Source organism: Hipposideros armiger, unplaced genomic scaffold, assembly GCF_001890085.2.
Source record: "Hipposideros armiger isolate ML-2016 unplaced genomic scaffold, ASM189008v1 scaffold_501, whole genome shotgun sequence".
Taxonomy (NCBI): Eukaryota; Metazoa; Chordata; class Mammalia; order Chiroptera; family Hipposideridae; genus Hipposideros; species Hipposideros armiger.
Genome location: NW_017731851.1, coordinates 1,149,700 through 1,166,184, shown reverse-complemented (window position 1 = coordinate 1,166,184; position 16,485 = coordinate 1,149,700). Strand labels below are relative to the sequence as shown.

At 42.5% G+C, this 16,485-nt stretch overlaps 1 protein-coding gene across 1 annotated transcript in view; it reads left to right on the top strand.

Moving 5' to 3' along the window:
* The window catches only part of ABCA4 (ATP binding cassette subfamily A member 4), a 131,783-nt gene extending 115,604 nt beyond the window's left edge, over positions 1–16,179 (top strand). Inside the window, exons 44-51 of the mRNA XM_019667548.1 lie at positions 1,093–1,234; positions 6,308–6,442; positions 7,654–7,757; positions 7,843–7,935; positions 9,713–9,962; positions 11,354–11,440; positions 11,919–12,050; positions 15,917–16,179. Coding sequence (XP_019523093.1) covers positions 1,093–1,234; positions 6,308–6,442; positions 7,654–7,757; positions 7,843–7,935; positions 9,713–9,962; positions 11,354–11,440; positions 11,919–11,957 — 850 coding nt within the window. The 3' untranslated portion in view covers positions 11,958–12,050; positions 15,917–16,179. The remainder of the gene's footprint in view (positions 1–1,092; positions 1,235–6,307; positions 6,443–7,653; positions 7,758–7,842; positions 7,936–9,712; positions 9,963–11,353; positions 11,441–11,918; positions 12,051–15,916) is intronic.
* The last annotated feature ends 306 nt before the right edge of the window (positions 16,180–16,485 follow it).

Sequence of the window (16,485 nt, the reverse complement as noted above, 5' to 3'; positions counted from 1 at the left end):
AGGGATGGAGTCAGGTCATGGCTGGGTCTATCTCATCTGCAGATTCAGCTTAGCTTGCAACCAAGCAAATGACTTCACGATGGTAACAAAAGGAGTCTTGGGGGGCAGAGGGTAGAGGTCAGGGGGGATGTAATAGAATTTGCCATCAGACATCAAGTTATAGTCCAAGTGAGACACAATCTGATGCCCAGAGGCTAAAAGCAAGATGGGAGCTAGAAAGAAACTATAACTTGAAGACACAGGATTGGGGTTTTCTGGTTTGGTAGCTCCTGTGAATTTGGCAAAGTACCCTCCTTGCTTCCCTGGGTGGCTTTAATTGGCCCAGCCATACCTGAATCATTTTTGTCATAGTGGGGGACTACGTGGCCTCTTTCTGTCCCCATCCTTTATTCATAGACCCTAAGTTATAAGGAAGAGGGGAAGAGATTGACCTGTCTATGGGCAGTTTACTTTTTTATCAAGGCAATGTATTTGTTAGTGGGGGAGAATATATTAGTCAAAGAGAGTTGATAGAGCTCAATTCACTTTATCTCTTCTCACTGACAGCCTCTTGCTCTGGGTCATGATCTGTTTGGTTTCTCTTTCATTGACTGTATCGCTGCCGATAAATACAGATGGAAAATTTACTTTCATGGGGAGGCCTGTATCTTTTCTAGCTACTTTCCAAATGTCTAAAAGGGGTCAAAAAACTGCTGTTAATGTCTTAAACCTGCTTTATTTTGGTTTTAACCTGACATGTCAAGTGATCCAGTCCAAAACCAAAGTTAACTTGGGTAACAGGTATTGGGTTATTGGAAAAGTCATGACGCATTTTTGCAACGAAAAACATAGAAAAAATACATCATGACTTTTCTGGCAGACCAATATTTAATTTATCCTAGACAGGTAGACTTGGGAGGATATGACTGGATTCAAAGCTCAGAACTCCTGAAGTCATCAGTTTCTGACCAAAGGGCCCCTGCTTTGATTCCTCAATGTTGTGCACATTTGTAAAGCAAAGTAGAAGAAGGGAAGTGGCAGCATCCTTACTTTGTTGGCAAAAGTCCTCCAGCCCGGCCCTGGAAATTTGCTAACTGCTTTCTCTTGTTGCAGTATTTTAACCAATATTTCCAAAGTCCATCAAAGTATGGGCTACTGTCCTCAGTTTGATGCAATTGATGACCTGCTCACAGGGCGAGAACATCTTTACCTTTATGCCCGGCTTCGAGGTGTACCAGCAGAGGAAATCGAGAGGGTAAAAAAATCATTTGTTGTGGTCACTTAGGAATTTGGTAAACCATAAGGCTATTTCATGAAACTGCAATTATGTAGAGATGGGAAAGCTTTAGAATGTTATCAATTCATTCATTCAACAAAAGCTTACTGAATATCTACTATTTGCCAAGTACTGTTCTAGAAGATGGGGATAAAGCCATGAACAAAACAGACAAAAATATCCTTGTCCTCATATTTCTAACAAAATAATGTATGTCTCTGTCTTTCCACCCAGCAATCTCACTTCTGGGAAATTACCCTGAAGCTATGCCTTCCACAATACAAAATGCATATACACAAAATTATTTATTACATTTGCAGTTGCAAAATATTGGAAATTACCTAAATGTTCAGGTATAAGATGTTGGTTGAATAACTTATGGTACATACATACAAGTCTTATGCAGCTGTTAAAAACTAAAAAAGAAGAAAAAAACAAGGAAAATCTCTGTGAACTAATATGGAATTACTTCCAAGAAATATTTTTAAGTTAAAAAAGCAAAATGCAAGGGCCGGCTGAGTGGCTCAGTTGGTTAAGAGCTCGCTCAAGAGTTTGAGCTCTGAGCAACAGCGATTCGATTCCCGGACTGAGCTGAGCAGCCGCTGAGCTGCCAACAGGTGGCAGGATGGCTCAGCATAAAAAAAAAAAAAAAGCAAAGTGCAAAAAAGCACATGTATAATGTTCTTTATGGAAGAAACTAGAAAAAATAAGAAAGCATACATATGTCTGCTTATCTTTACAAATAGAAAGGATAAACCAGAAAACCATGAATTTGATTATCGACAAGAAGGAACTGGGTGAAAAGAAAATGGGAGGGAATGACACCTCCCTGAGGATATCTTTTTATATAGTTTTTACTTTTAGAAGCATGTTAATGTTCTACATATTCAAAACATAAAACTAAAGGGCCCGCCAAGTGGCGCGTTGGTTAAGAGCTGGCTTGGGATGTCAGAGGACCCTGGTTCGGATCCCACATATGAGGGCCAGTGACACTGCCCTCTACAGCTAAGATGCTGAACAACAGCTCAACCTGGGGCTGGGCTGCGGTGAGTCCCCAGCGACGGCGTAGGCTGCAGCCCCTGCTGCAGTGGGTTGCCATGGGCTACCGTGTGTAGCCATCAGCCAGCGTGAGCGGCCCTCAAGCTGCCATGAGCGGCTGTCCAGAAGCCAGTGACTGATCTGCCTTGCCCGGGAAGAGCGCAATGATGGTGCCAACTTGGGCCAGTGAAGCAACGTCCTCCACAACTAGACTGAAGAACAAAACGACAGCAGCTTGTCTGTTTCCCTTCCCCCAATTCCCCAGTACTGTTCCCATCCCCCCAATTCCCCCAATAAAAATCTTTTTAAAAAAACCTAAATAAGAATGGGAAGGGGCAAAAATGAAAACAAAAAGAAAATCCTAACACTGAAACAAATTAATCTAATTTTATTTGAAATACATATTATCATCATACAAAAAGGGAAGAAAAGAACTAATACAAATAACTGATGACACAGTACTTGACTTTGTATCCTTAGTCTTAAATAAACGAAGCAGAGGGAAAAAAACTACAAATTCTGAGCTACATTTAGTCCATTTGTTAGGGATTTTTTTTTATAATGGCATGGGCAAAGCAATTCTGAAACAATTTTAGATGTGTTATAGGGTTAAGTAAATGAATGAATGTGTTAATATTGAGGGCTAGAGTTCTCACTACTGAAGAAAGGACATACAAATATGGAAAGGGCGAAAACAAGAGAGAGCCCTATGGGGATGTATTGGAATTAGAGATATCACTGAAAACTCATGAAATATTTATATGCATGAGTTGGTGCATGCATGCATATGTGCTCCTATAAATTGCACTTAGGCATGTGTATGTATATATGTGTGCGTTTGAGCATGTGTACGTCTGTCCTCTGAAAAGGCTAAGAAGAAAAAATAGCCCAGTAACAATGAACACATATTTTGTTATCTAGTACCATTCCCCACCAAAAGAAACTGTGACTCCTCAAACAATGACAAATCCTAGGGTTGAGACAGCATAGGTATTAAATGAGCCTGGAGCATCTTATGCCAGAAAGTAAAGAAGTGCTTAAAAAGAAAAATAATAGAAGCATGTCACAAGTACACAGGAGCCATCTTGAAGGGGCTCCCAACAGCCATATATGGGACAATTTGAACATTAAAATAATTAAATACCATGATAAATTATAAAACACTGGGGGGGGGATAGTAATTCATAAGTCAATACTATTAAATAAATAAATAAATGAATGAATAAATAAATAAATAAGCAAACAAACAAACAGGAGAGAAGGAAGAGTTGTTGCTTACAATCAAGTACTGAGAGACAACTGGTTATGAGGAGGAAGTTATGAAGTTGGAAAATCATTTTGCAATGATCATAGATTAGAGTGTACAAGAATCATCAATGATTACTAAATCTAGGGGAAATTTTTTTTATGAGAAGCAAAATATTTATTGGTTTAAAAATATCTCCCACAGATTGCTTATTGGTTGCGAGGTGGAAGCATAATCATTTTACAATGGAGAAATTAAACAACACCTTAACTGGGTGATCAAAATTAACATTATCTGAGAGGCAGATGGATTTCTCATGCCCCTAGATGTAATACCCTGAGAAGGGACACAACTTCATTTATGTGACATTCTGATTCAGAATATGAAAACCTGAATCATATGAGGAAACATCAGATAAACATTTGTCCTGCTCTAAGTTACTCGGCCATAAAAAAGAATGAAATCTTATTATTTGCGACAACATGGATGGACCTAAAGGGTATTATGCTAAATGAAATAAATCAGACAGAGAAAGACAAATACCATATGATTTCACTTACATGTGGATTCTAAAGGACAAAATTAATGAACAAACAAAACAGAAATAGACTCATAGATACAGAGTACTTCCCCCTCTGGGAAGGGGACTTGAGGGGATGGGTGAAAAAGGTGAAGGGATTAAAAAGTACAAATTGACAGTTATAAAATCATCATGGGGATGTAAAGTACAGCATAGGGAACATAGTCAATAATATTGCAATAACTATGTATGGTGCCAAGTGGGGGATCACTTCATAAATTATATAAATGTGTAGTCACTATGTTGTATACCTGAAATGAATATATAATAATATGGGATGTCTACTGTGATTGGAAAAGAGAAAAACTCTAAAAGAACATTCTAAAAAAATACAGGGGCTGTATTCTTTGAAAGAATCAAAGTCGTGACAGACAAGAAAGGCAATGAAAGGCTATGAAAATATTCCTGATCACAGGAGGCTAAGTAGACACGATGGCTGATGGACATTATGCTGCATGCTGTACTGCGGAGAAAATATGCCGCGGAGGATATTATTGGGCCAACTGACAAAACCAAACTATGAACAGTAGATTAAAGTATTATAATAATGTTAAATTTACTGACATCGATAACTGCACTGTGTTTTTTTTGTTTGTTTTTTTTTAAAGATTTTTATTGGGGTATTGGGGGGAAGGGAACAGTGCTGGGGAATTGGGGGAAGGGGAACAGACAAATTGCTGTCGTTTTGTTCTTCAGTCTAGTTGTGGAGGACGTTGCTTCACTGGCCCAAGTTGGCACCATCATTGCGCGCTTCCCTGGCGAGGCACATCAGTCGCTGGCTTCTGGACGGCCGCTCACTGCGGCTGCTGGCCGCTCACGCTGGCTACATACGATAGCCCATGGCAACCCACTGCCACAGGGGCTGCAGCCTACGCCGTCGCCGGCAACTCACAGCAGCCCAGCTCCAGGTTGAGCTGTTGTTCAGCATCTTAGCTGAAGAGGGCAGTGTCACTGGCCCTCATATGTGGGATCCGAACCGGGGCCCTCTGGCATCCCAAGCCAGTTCTTAACCAACACGCCACTCGGCCGGCCCGATAACTGCACTGTGTTTACGTAACAGAATATCCTTATCCTTAGGAAGCAGACACTAAAGTATTTAGGAGTGAAGGGCCATGATGTATCTTACCCTCAAATGGGCCTGAAAAAAATTGTTTGTGTGTGTCTCAGAGAGGGAGAGAGAAAAAAAGAGTAAAAGGTTCATGAATATTCTTTGTACTATTCTTATTTTTACATGTTTCTGTAAGTTGCAAACTATTCCAAATAAAAAGTCAAAAATGGAGCTTACATTCTAGTGGAAGGGGCAGACAATAAATAGATAAATAAACTCACATTTGTGAGTGGAAAGTTTTTAGGGGAAAAATAAAGCAGGGAAGAATTGTTGGGGTGGGGTTTGCGCTGTCAGGTAGGGTGGCCCAGGAAAAGCCTCACAGGTTTTCTGAGTGAAGACCTAAAGGAGCTCAGAGAATGGGCCATGTGGATATCTAGGGGAAGAACATTCTGGCAGTTACAAGTACAGAAGGCAGAAGCAGGGTGGGTTTGTCTCCTTTGACATCCCTAGTTTTATTTCTGTGCCCATATGTGTGTGAGCATACACACTTACACACACACATACACACACACCTGTTATTCTGTATCATAGTTTCCTGTTGAGTTCCCTCAAAGCACTATTATAATCTGTCATTATTCTGTTTATTTCGATTATCACGGTCAATGGCTAAGTTCACCATTATTCTCCAGTGCCTAGTACAGAGCCTGGCTCATAGTGGGTGCTCATTAAGTATACATCTGATGCACAAGACTTCAAGTGTAACCTCATTGAGGGGTGGAATCAATGGACCCACCATCTTCTCAAACAGACCCTAGGACTTTTCCTCTCTCCCTCCTAGCCATATAGTAAGAAGCTCTGTTCTGCTCTTTGTAAAGCTGAAGCCCATTTCTCAGGGGGCTGCACCCAACAGGTGCTTAGCTGACGGCACACTGGGATCTAAGGCACAGAGTGAAAAGGAGACGTCTGGCCCCTGAAGCTCATGGCCAGAGAGCATGAGCCAGCAGGTGGCACTGTTTGGGCCTAGCTTTTGTCTGTCATCCTAGACCTATGAGATCTGGAAGCTCAAGACTTTGAATTGGTGGAGGTTTTGGGTGTTTGGTTCTTTGTCTCCCCCAAATGGGATTTCTTTCTCTTCCCTAGGTGGCAAACTGGAGTATTCAGAGCCTGGGCCTGTCTCTGTATGCAGACTGCCCGGCCGGCACCTACAGTGGAGGCAATAAGCGGAAGCTCTCCACCGCCATGGCCCTGATTGGCTGCCCGCCGCTGCTGCTGCTGGTGAGGGGCACCGTGAGCAAGTGGTGCATCTCTAGGGTTGGGTCAGCAGATTAGAAAATGCAGCAGTCTGTTTCTGTCTGGACTGTTCCCTGTTTTGCTCATTGTCAGCAAATCAGCCCAGTGTTTGGTTCACAGCTCTTCGGGGAAACTTGAAAATTCTCACTCTGAGTCCTGGGTGTCTCTTGTGGGGCCACAGGCTCACAGAGGAGAAGTTCAGCCCCTCTGTAGAATATCAGTGTCTACTCAGAAACTACTGCTGTCTGAGGAAGCCTGTTTGGGATCTGAAATGGAGAGGAGCATTGGCCTGGATCAGGGGTCAGCAAACTGCGGCTCGCGAACCACATGCGGCTCTTTGGTTACGTCCGGTCTCAAAAGTTTGCCGACCCCTGGAAGAGCCAATCTTGTCCCTCACAACAATTTAAAAATTATTCGAGAGCCCTAAATATATTTTTACATAATCACCATTATGTGAATAACACCCTTTAAAATTTTTGTAAATGAAACTGTGATAGTTTTATTTTCATTTTCAAGTTTACTTCAGAGCCCAAAGAGCCGCATGTGGCCCATGAGCCACAGTTTGCCAACCCCTTCCCGCTCTTCCATCCCAAAAGTTTGCCGACCCCTGGCCTGGCTCAAAGGCTCATGTGACTCTGACTCGGAGCCTGAGGCCCAGTGCCCATAAGGTGTGGGGTTTCTGAGACCATGGGTCGCAGGACTTGGAGGAAACCTGAAAAGTCGCCCTGCCTCCTTGCAAACATATGTATAGAATCAAAGGCTCATGTGACTGTCACCGGAGCCAGACCAGGCCCAGGCCTGAGGCCTCCTTGCCCATGCAGTCTGGGGTTTATGAAGGAAGGACTTGGAGGGAGCAAGAAAAGGCACATGGGCTAAATCCCTGCCTCCTTGTAAACACGTATAAGTTTTGGGGGTTTTCATTTGTTTTTAAGGTAGCGCTACCACTGCCTTAATCAACCTTAACCCATTCCTGGGATGAAATGGTCTACAGGTGTGCATGATCTAACTTTACTCTCTTGATTCACCACCTGCCTTCCATACTCTGCACCTGGGTACCCCAGGTCTCACCCGACTAGGGAGTGACTCTGTGCACTGTCTGCCGGAGACAATGCTCAGAGGAAGTCAGCCAAGGAGGATGCAGTAACCAGAGGTGGCTGGCTCGAGGCCCAGCCCCTGCCCTCTCTGCCTCCCCACAGGATGAGCCCACCACAGGCATGGACCCCCAAGCACGCCGCATGCTGTGGAACACCATCGTGAACATCATCAGAGAAGGGAGGGCTGTAGTCCTCACATCCCACAGGCAAGAGATTCCCGGGGGCTGGAGTGGAGCAGGCGGGGAGGTGGGAGTCCCCCACACCCCTCACCTCCTCTCTCCTGCCCCACAGCATGGAAGAATGTGAAGCCCTGTGTACCCGGCTGGCCATCATGGTGAAGGGCACCTTTCAGTGTCTGGGCACCATTCAGCATCTCAAGTCCAAGTAAGGAGATGGTGGGGTGGGAGATGCCTTTGTTACCTTCCTGGCGCGGGCCACTAGGCCTGTGCTCTCTACAGACACTTGGGAGTGTCCTGCTGCCCCCGCACTCCACGTGCAGAGGCAAGTGGTGGCCAGGCCTCATTCTGCAGCAGCAGATGGAGAAAGCCATCATGCTGAAAGAAACTATATTGGGCTAATTGCCTGTGGTTGACGGCTCCCCCAGTCTCCAGATGGAGGGTTCTGATTGGGATGCATGCAGAGCCTGGCGGGGATGAGGGAGAATAGTACCACTGCCTCATTATCCCACTATTTATCCCAACAAATCCAGGACCGATGACCTATTTAATAAGAGGCCACAACCAACATAGGAATGATTAGGAGACCAAACAGCCTGAGAATCAGTTTTCCTTTCTGGAATATTGTATGATTTTGAGTTTGAGAAATGACCATGTATTATGCAACAAACCAGCAATGCCAGTAATCTTCAGTAGGATTACCCTGTCCCCATAAATTGTAAACTGCTGTAAATAATGTGTTATTAATAATGGTTTGTGCGCCAAACCTGACAATCGGTTAAAATAAGGTTATGATAATAATGCCATTTTCCCTTGCATTCTGATATGCATTATAAACTAGGAAGGGTAGATTTATAGATTTATCACTTGTTTGTTTAACAAATGCTTTTTGAGAGCCCAGAATATAAAAATCACCATGCTAGTTAGTAAAAGGAACAGCACGTAACCTGCCTTATCTATGCCGAGAAATACCCAAGGGAGTGTGCTGCACAGAACACGTCATCCTTATACGCATCGGGGCAGATTAGTGACTGAGAAAGGTCTAGTTGATTAGCTGTGTTTGGATATTTGACCCATGATTCTGGAGCAACTACAGCTTGGACACTGCACAGATATCTAGGGGCGGTTCTGCATGTGAGGTCATCAGGCCTGTGTCAGCCCCTCCCTGTGTCTGCTGCTGGAGACATGATGTTCCCTCCTCCTTTCCCTCTCACTTCTCAGTATCCCCATGGTAGATCTGGTGAAAGGGGACTGTTCCCCATGTGGAGGGACAGTCAGTTTTTCAGAGCTAAAAGGTAAAGACATTTTATTGTAGAGGGCAATAACCCTTGATCATGTTATAACATTGAAAGAAGTTATAAGTGACACAGTTTACCGGCACGTAAGGGGGGAGGGAAGCCAGCTGACCATGTACACACTCTCTGGCGGACCATTCTTTATCCATGTGCCAGTGACCCGCTCACCTGGTGAGGGGAGGAGGGAAGCACAGATCAATGGCCCTGGCCCTGTCCGCCCCATGTGTTCTGGATGCTTCCACAGGAAGTGCTGCCTGTCCAAGCCTTTGCTTCCACCTGGCCAGCCTCTTAAAGGGCTAGGCAGCCTTTCCACCACTGAGGGAGCACTGGCCTCACGTGCTTCGTGGCAGGCCTGTGATCTCTGCAGGGGACTAAAACCACCTTTGACTTCAGCAAGTATGTGAGACGGATAGGAACCGGGAACATCCAGGCCTCTGGGAGTTGGACAGAGGACACAGGTCTGGTGACCCACTTCACCACACACACATTTAGACCTCTGAAAACTTGGATCAAGCTATCTCTTCAGGAACTACAATGGGGTTTTTTACTCCTTGTTTTAAACATGTACACAAGGTTTATAGTATGGACCTTTAATCCCCAATAGTTTTGATGAGTCTATGCCTTATTTTGGGACTGCCTTAGACCCAACTACTAACAGGCCTGTACCACGCCACCATGGGCATCCCCTAGGTTTGGAGATGGCTACATCGTCACAATGAAAATCAAGTCCCCGAAGGATGGCTTGCTTCCCGACCTGAACCCTGTGGAGCAGTTCTTCCAGGGGAACTTCCCGGACAGCGTGCAGAGGGAGAGACACCACAATATGCTGCAGTGCCAGGTCTCCTCCTCCTCCCTGGCCAGGATCTTCCAGCTGCTCATCTCCCACAAGGACAGTCTGCTCATTGAGGAGTACTCGGTCACACAGACCACGCTGGACCAGGCAAGTCGCCCGAGGTGGGCCACGTGCAGAGCACGACTGTGCAAAACCAGGGCTGGACCGCCTAACCTGGGCTGGAGTCCACGCAGGAGGGAGGCATGACATGCCTGAGTTTTAGCACTCTGGTCCATCTGTCCATTAGGGTGGTATGCCGAATATCAGAAGTTGTTTTCTAACACTATTTTAGTTATCAGCAAACTTTGTTGACTTTATATCACCCTTCCCCACTACACTATGGCTTTATTTTATCCTTTCTGGTTGATGGCGGTGGCTTTACTTTTTTTCTTTTTCAAATCAACTTTACTGATGCTTAATTTACATATGATAAAATGCACCCATTTTAAGGTGTACAATTTGGTGAGTTTTGATAAACGTGCGTGCCGTGTATCAGGTTTTTTTTTTAATGTGATCATTTTTTGTGTGTGTGGTAAAATATACATAATATAATTACCTATTTTAAGTGTGCAATTCAGTGGCATCAAGTACATTCACTGTGTTGTGCAAGCACCATCACCACCATCCATCTCCAGAAATTGTTGATCTTCTCAAACTGAAACTCTGTATCCATTAAGCAATAGCCACCCCCCTAGCCACTGGTAACCACTGTCCACTTTCTATTAACTACCCCATATACCTCATATAAATGGACTTACGCATATACTGTATTTTGTCCTTTTTTGTTTCGCTTATTTCATTTGACATAATGTCCTTAATGTCTATCCATGTTGTAGTATGTGTCAGAATATCCTTCTTTTAAAAGCTGAGTAATAGTCCATTGTCTATATATATATATACACCATGTTTTATTTATCTACTCATCTATCTGGACATTTGAGTTGTTTCTGGGGGTTTTTGTTGTTGCTGTATGTTTGTTTTAAATAAACGTCCTTAAAGACTCTTCAGTAAACCAGTGGACATAGACAAGTCTCCATTTACCCTTTGAGAAACTGGCTCACCAGCACCTTCTTCTCAGTCGTAAGCAGATGAAGACAGGAGCAAGAGTCAAGCCCACATTGCCCATTGAATGAAGAACAGAGGAGACATGAGATCAGGCTCCTGTTTCGTTTTTTGTTTCTTCTTTAGAGGTTTAGGAGGACGCTGCTTGCTGAGAGCTGACTTGTCTTGAATACCCCAAGCTCGGGTGCCCCAAGTCCTTTGAAGCTTTCCATGGGAACTCCTTTGTCTTAGCTCAGAATTTGAAGAAACAAGCCCCTGTCCAGGGCACTGGTGGCTGGGCTTCTTCGTGTGGGCCAGCCTTCCCTCCTATTGTACACAAGCTGCTCTTGCAGGGCTGTATATTAACTGTGAAAAAGAGAAAACTAAGTGAGTGGGTGGGTGGAAGGTACCATTTTTCTGAAAACGTCTATCTACTCTTGCTTCTGTTTTGCTTCTAGGTATTTGTGAACTTTGCTAAACAGCAGACTGAAATTCACGACCTCCCTTTGCACCCTCGAGCTGCTGGAGCCAGCAGACAAGCCAAGGTACCCTGCTACTCTTTCACAATCCATTGCTTGAGGCAGGTCCTCAGCCCAGGGACCTGTCCACTGGGCCTGAGGGGCCCCAAGGCCCAGATTTGCCTCCTGCAGAGAGCCCCACCCATACCACATCCTCTTTATGTCTCTACCACATCCCTGCCACTCCCAAATCCAGTTCTGTGATAAAGAACTTTTCAATCCCTATTTGTGTGGGTTCCTTTTGTAATCAGGAAACCATTTGGATGGTATCGGAGAGCTTTCTTGAAAAGAACTTTCCCATATGTTTTTGCTTAGAGTGAAAAAAAAACCTTGGATTTTGGAAATAAGAAGCAGGGAAGGTAGAGAATGTTAAGATGTCTTAGTGTTGGGATACTTGATACCCATGTCTGGCCATGTGTTCGTGTTTCAAAGGAAGGGAATTAACTAGCACTTCATGTCAATGGTGGACACATTTGGTTAGAGCAAGGATTATTGTCTGTTTTAGGAAGAGGGTCATTTGTTCTTTATAAAAATATCAAGGTGATGAAGGAAGAAGCAACAGAAGATATGTATCCTGGACTGTGATACTGTGATTACTCTTGGGACATGTGCTTCCAGGTTCCTGCCCCAGCCCCATGTAAGGAGCACTCCCATCCCATCCCAGTTCCAGAGAGAGAGAGAGAGAAAGAGAGAGAGAGAGAGAGAGAGAGAGAGAGAGAGAGAGAGAGAGAGAGAGAGAGAGAGAGAGAGAGAGAGAGAGAGAGAGAGAGAAAGAGAGAGAATACTAGAGGAGCCACCAGGATCCAGGTTCCTTGGCTTAAGACCGGGATTTTATTTATTTATTTTTCTTATTTATACTTGTTATTTTATAATTTTGTCTGTTTTTCAATTACAGTTGACATTCAATAGTACATTAGTTTTGGGTGTACAGAGTAGTGGTTAAACATTTATATAATTTGCAAAGCAATCCCCCCGATAAGTCTAGTACTCATCTAACACCATACATAGTTATTACAGCATTATTGACTATATTCCCTATGTTGTACTTTACATTCCTATGATTATTTTGTAACTGACAATTTGTACTTCTTAATCCCTTCACCTTTTTCACCCAGCCCCCCGCCCTAAACCCCCTCCCACCTGGCAACCATCAGTTTGTTCTCTGTATCTACCAGTCTATTTCTGTTTTGTTTGTTCGTTTATTTTTTTAGATTCCACATATAAGTGAAATCATATGATATTTGTCTTTCTCTGTGTGATTTATTTCACTTAGCATAATAACACCATGTAGATCCATCCTTGTTGTCACAAATGGTAAGATTTCATTCTTCTTTATATCGCCAAGTAATAGTCCATTGTACGTATGCACCACCTCTTCTTTATCCAACTGTCTATTGATGGGTACTTCGGTTGCTTTCATATCTTGGAGGGATTATTGTAAATAATGCTGCAGTGAACATAGGGATGTAGTATTTTGAATCTCTTTGGATACATGTGCAGAAGTAGAATTGCTGGGTCATATGGTAGTTCTATTTTTAATTTTTTGAAGTACCTTCATACTGTTTTCCATAGTGGCTGCACCAATCTGCAATCCCACCAACAGTGCACAAGTGTTCCCTTTTCTCCACATCCTTGCCAACACTTGTTTCTTGATTTGTTGATGATAGCCATTCTGACAGGAGTGAGGTGGTATTTCATGTAGTTTTAATTTGCATTTCTCTGATGATTAGTGATACTGAGCATCTTTTCATATGTCTATTGGCCATCTGTATGTCTTCTTTGTAGAAATGTCTATTAAGGTTCTCTGACCATCTTTTAATCAGATTGTTTGTCTTTTTGTATTAAGTTGTATGCGTTCCTTATATATTTTGGATAGTAACCCCTTATTGGATATATCATTGGTGAATATATTCTCCCATTCAGTAGGTTGTATTTTTGGTTGATGATTTTATTTGCTATGCAAAAAATTTTTGGTTCAATGTAGTCTTATTTTTTAATTTTTTTATTTTGTTTCCCTTGCCCAAGGAGACACACCCAAAAACTATTACTAAGAGCATTGTCAGAGAGTTTACTGTCTGTTTCCTTCTAGGAGTTTTATGGTTTTGGGTCTTACATTTAAGTCCTTAATCCATTTTGAGTTTATTCTTACATATGATGTAAGGAAGTGGTTGAATTTTACTTTTTTTGTATGTATTTGTCCAGTTTTCCAACACATTTACTGAATAGACTGTGTTTACTCCATTGTATATCTTTGCCTCCTTTGTCATAAATTAGTTTACCATACAGGGATGGGTTTATTTCTGGGCTCTCTATGCTGTTCCATTTCTCTATGTGTCTGTTTTTATACCAATACCATGCTCTTTTGATTACCATCACCTTATAGTAAGTATAGTTTCATATCAGGTAGCATTATACCTCCAACTTTGTTCGTCTTTCTCAATATTGCTTTAGCTATTTGGGATCTTTTATGGTTCCTTAAGCCTAGAATTTTAAAGGGACAAATTAACTCAACCATTCTCTCCAGACTTATCTGGAAAGTAAATCAAATGAAATCAAAGCATTTTTCTAATAAGCAAAGATGTGCAAAACTTTATTTGCTATAAAATTCTCCTTTCTTCCCATCAGTTTCTTTTTTCGAGAAAAAACAAATACCACTAATGATTTCAACACTTCTTTCCAAGGTTGTGCTATGGTAGATATTTCCCCTTCCTCTTGACCAGTAGAGACCTAATGGTTACTTGACAAAGTTGACTTTTCCCACCATCTCTCCAGGGGGCCCAGAAATGCCTAAGAAAAGGCACCTGTCCAGGGAAAGTTAGTTCTGCTAAGATTTTTCCAGCCACTCTTTTTCATATATAGATCTTGTACTTGCTATTTACACCTGTAGAAAATTATTCTTTGAAAGCCACTTGCAGTTATGAATCCCTTTCATAACTCAGAATAAATAATTGGGTAGTATTACCTGGAACTACCAGTAGTCTCCCCACCCCCACCTGGCATAGTCTTTCTTAAAGGGCTAACACCAGGTCATCTGTTGGCCTGGTGAGGGGGCTAATGGTCTGTGATATACAGCAGTTAGTTCCAAACCTTCCCCCCATATTGGATGTGACCATTTTCTATTTTGTTTGTCATATTTTAGCATACAAACATTAGAAAACCTACTGAAACACATGTATTAAATTGCTATATTTTTATAATAAATTTATGATTGAAAACCTAACTCTGACTTTATGACATACTACCTTTACAAAGATTTGTAAAAATCCTTCTGTACAGCATTGTAAAAAATAAATGTCATGAAACAAATAGTAATTACATTCTTGTTTACATTACCATTTTAAAACAATTTTCTTTAAAGTATCCTTCAAATAAGAAAAAGGTCATTTCTCTCAGTTCTAGAAAGTTCTAGAAAATGTTCGCAATTTGCCTCTGAACAAATGTGAGAGCACAGCTTCAGAAAGTTCAGCAGGCAAGGGGCTTCACCATCCAGTTTGTGAGCCAGGATCACACTGATATTTCATTATCTAGTGATCAGTATGTCTCCTTATCAAGACTGTATAAATCCTTAAAGGATTCAGTCCTGAAAAATATCTTCTGGGATGAGATTTTGTGGAATCTGTTTTATACAAACAGGAGAGGGTCAAGGTTTTGATAGATGACTAGATGGTAGATAGATGATCTGTCAACTTAGAATCTTCCTAAATGGGTTAATAACTGAGTGACCATCACATGTGTTTTCCAAAATCAAGAACAACTCAGATAAATTTCTGATGTTTATTCTTACACATTGTTACAGGGTTTCTACATATAACTTATATCTTTATCAATTAGTTTCAGAAGTACCTACAGCCTTGATTGGGACCCTTGCCCCACCTCAATGCATGTTCTTAGCTGGGGAGACCATGTCTCTCCAGTTAGAAAAGTCACTTTGGTGTCCACCAAGGAAAGGAGCTGGACTTAGTGCCTGAGCTTTGATCAGGAGCCTGCTATCCCTAAACCCAGCTCCAATATCTCCCCACTCTCCCATCGCCCAGTCAATTTTTCATGCTTTTCTGGAGCCCCCTCTGTAGGAAGTAGACAAAGGGAATTCTGCACCTCAAGGATGACCTAAACTATGACTTCTTGGCTTTTAAGACAGGGAGAGCTTTGTAACTTTCTTGGGCTAAAAAACAATCTAAAGACACCATGACAGCCTTCAGAAACCACACGGAGGGTGTAGCTTCCCTCTAAGATGTAAGCATGTATGTACACAGGAGGTGTGGGTCTTTACGACATCTGTATTGTAGAGCCGGAGGGATCTGAGGAGTCATCCATTCCAAACTTTTTACAGACGAGCGAACAAGCTTAGCCCATAACCTTGGTGAGCTGACAGAATTACAGTGTCCTTGGCCGAGCTTCCTTCAGTGATTGATTGATGGCTCTTTAATTTTTAAAATCAAAAAGCCATTGTGCCATCTCTTCAGAAAACCAAAATGATGAAATCCCTCTGATCTCCTTCTACAGGTCTGATCTCCTTCCACATTGTTCATTTGCTGAAGCAAGAAGGGAGCTCTGAGCAGCTAAAAGTGCAGGAGCTGTTGCCGTATGGTCTTCCGATCCGACCAGCCAGCATAAGTAAGGCCTCGGCAGCAGAAACAAACACTTGTGAGGCTGACAGAACTCCAAAGGGGGCTTTTTCAGAAGGAAGCCAAAACTGACTGGCTCACTGGGGACACCTGATGGTGAAACTGACCCAGCCAAATGAATAAAAACCCTTTTCATCCAAACCACAGAAGTAGAAATCCTGGTCCATCCTACTAGTAGCTTTACCTTGCTATCACTCTCACCTCAAGTGGATCTGCCTCTGTGTGTGTGTGTGTGTGTGTGTGTGTGTGTGTGTGTGTGTGTGTGAGTTTTAAGGAGAAAATAAAATGCAAACATACTTATCACAAACTATCCGAATTCACTGATGTCCCTGATATTCACCATCTGGTTTTACACATTCTTTGTTTAAAACTTAAAACTTTCTGTGAAAGTTATCGCCACCGGAGTGCCAATCACGGCAAGACTTTGCAACACTGAGCTGGAAGTGG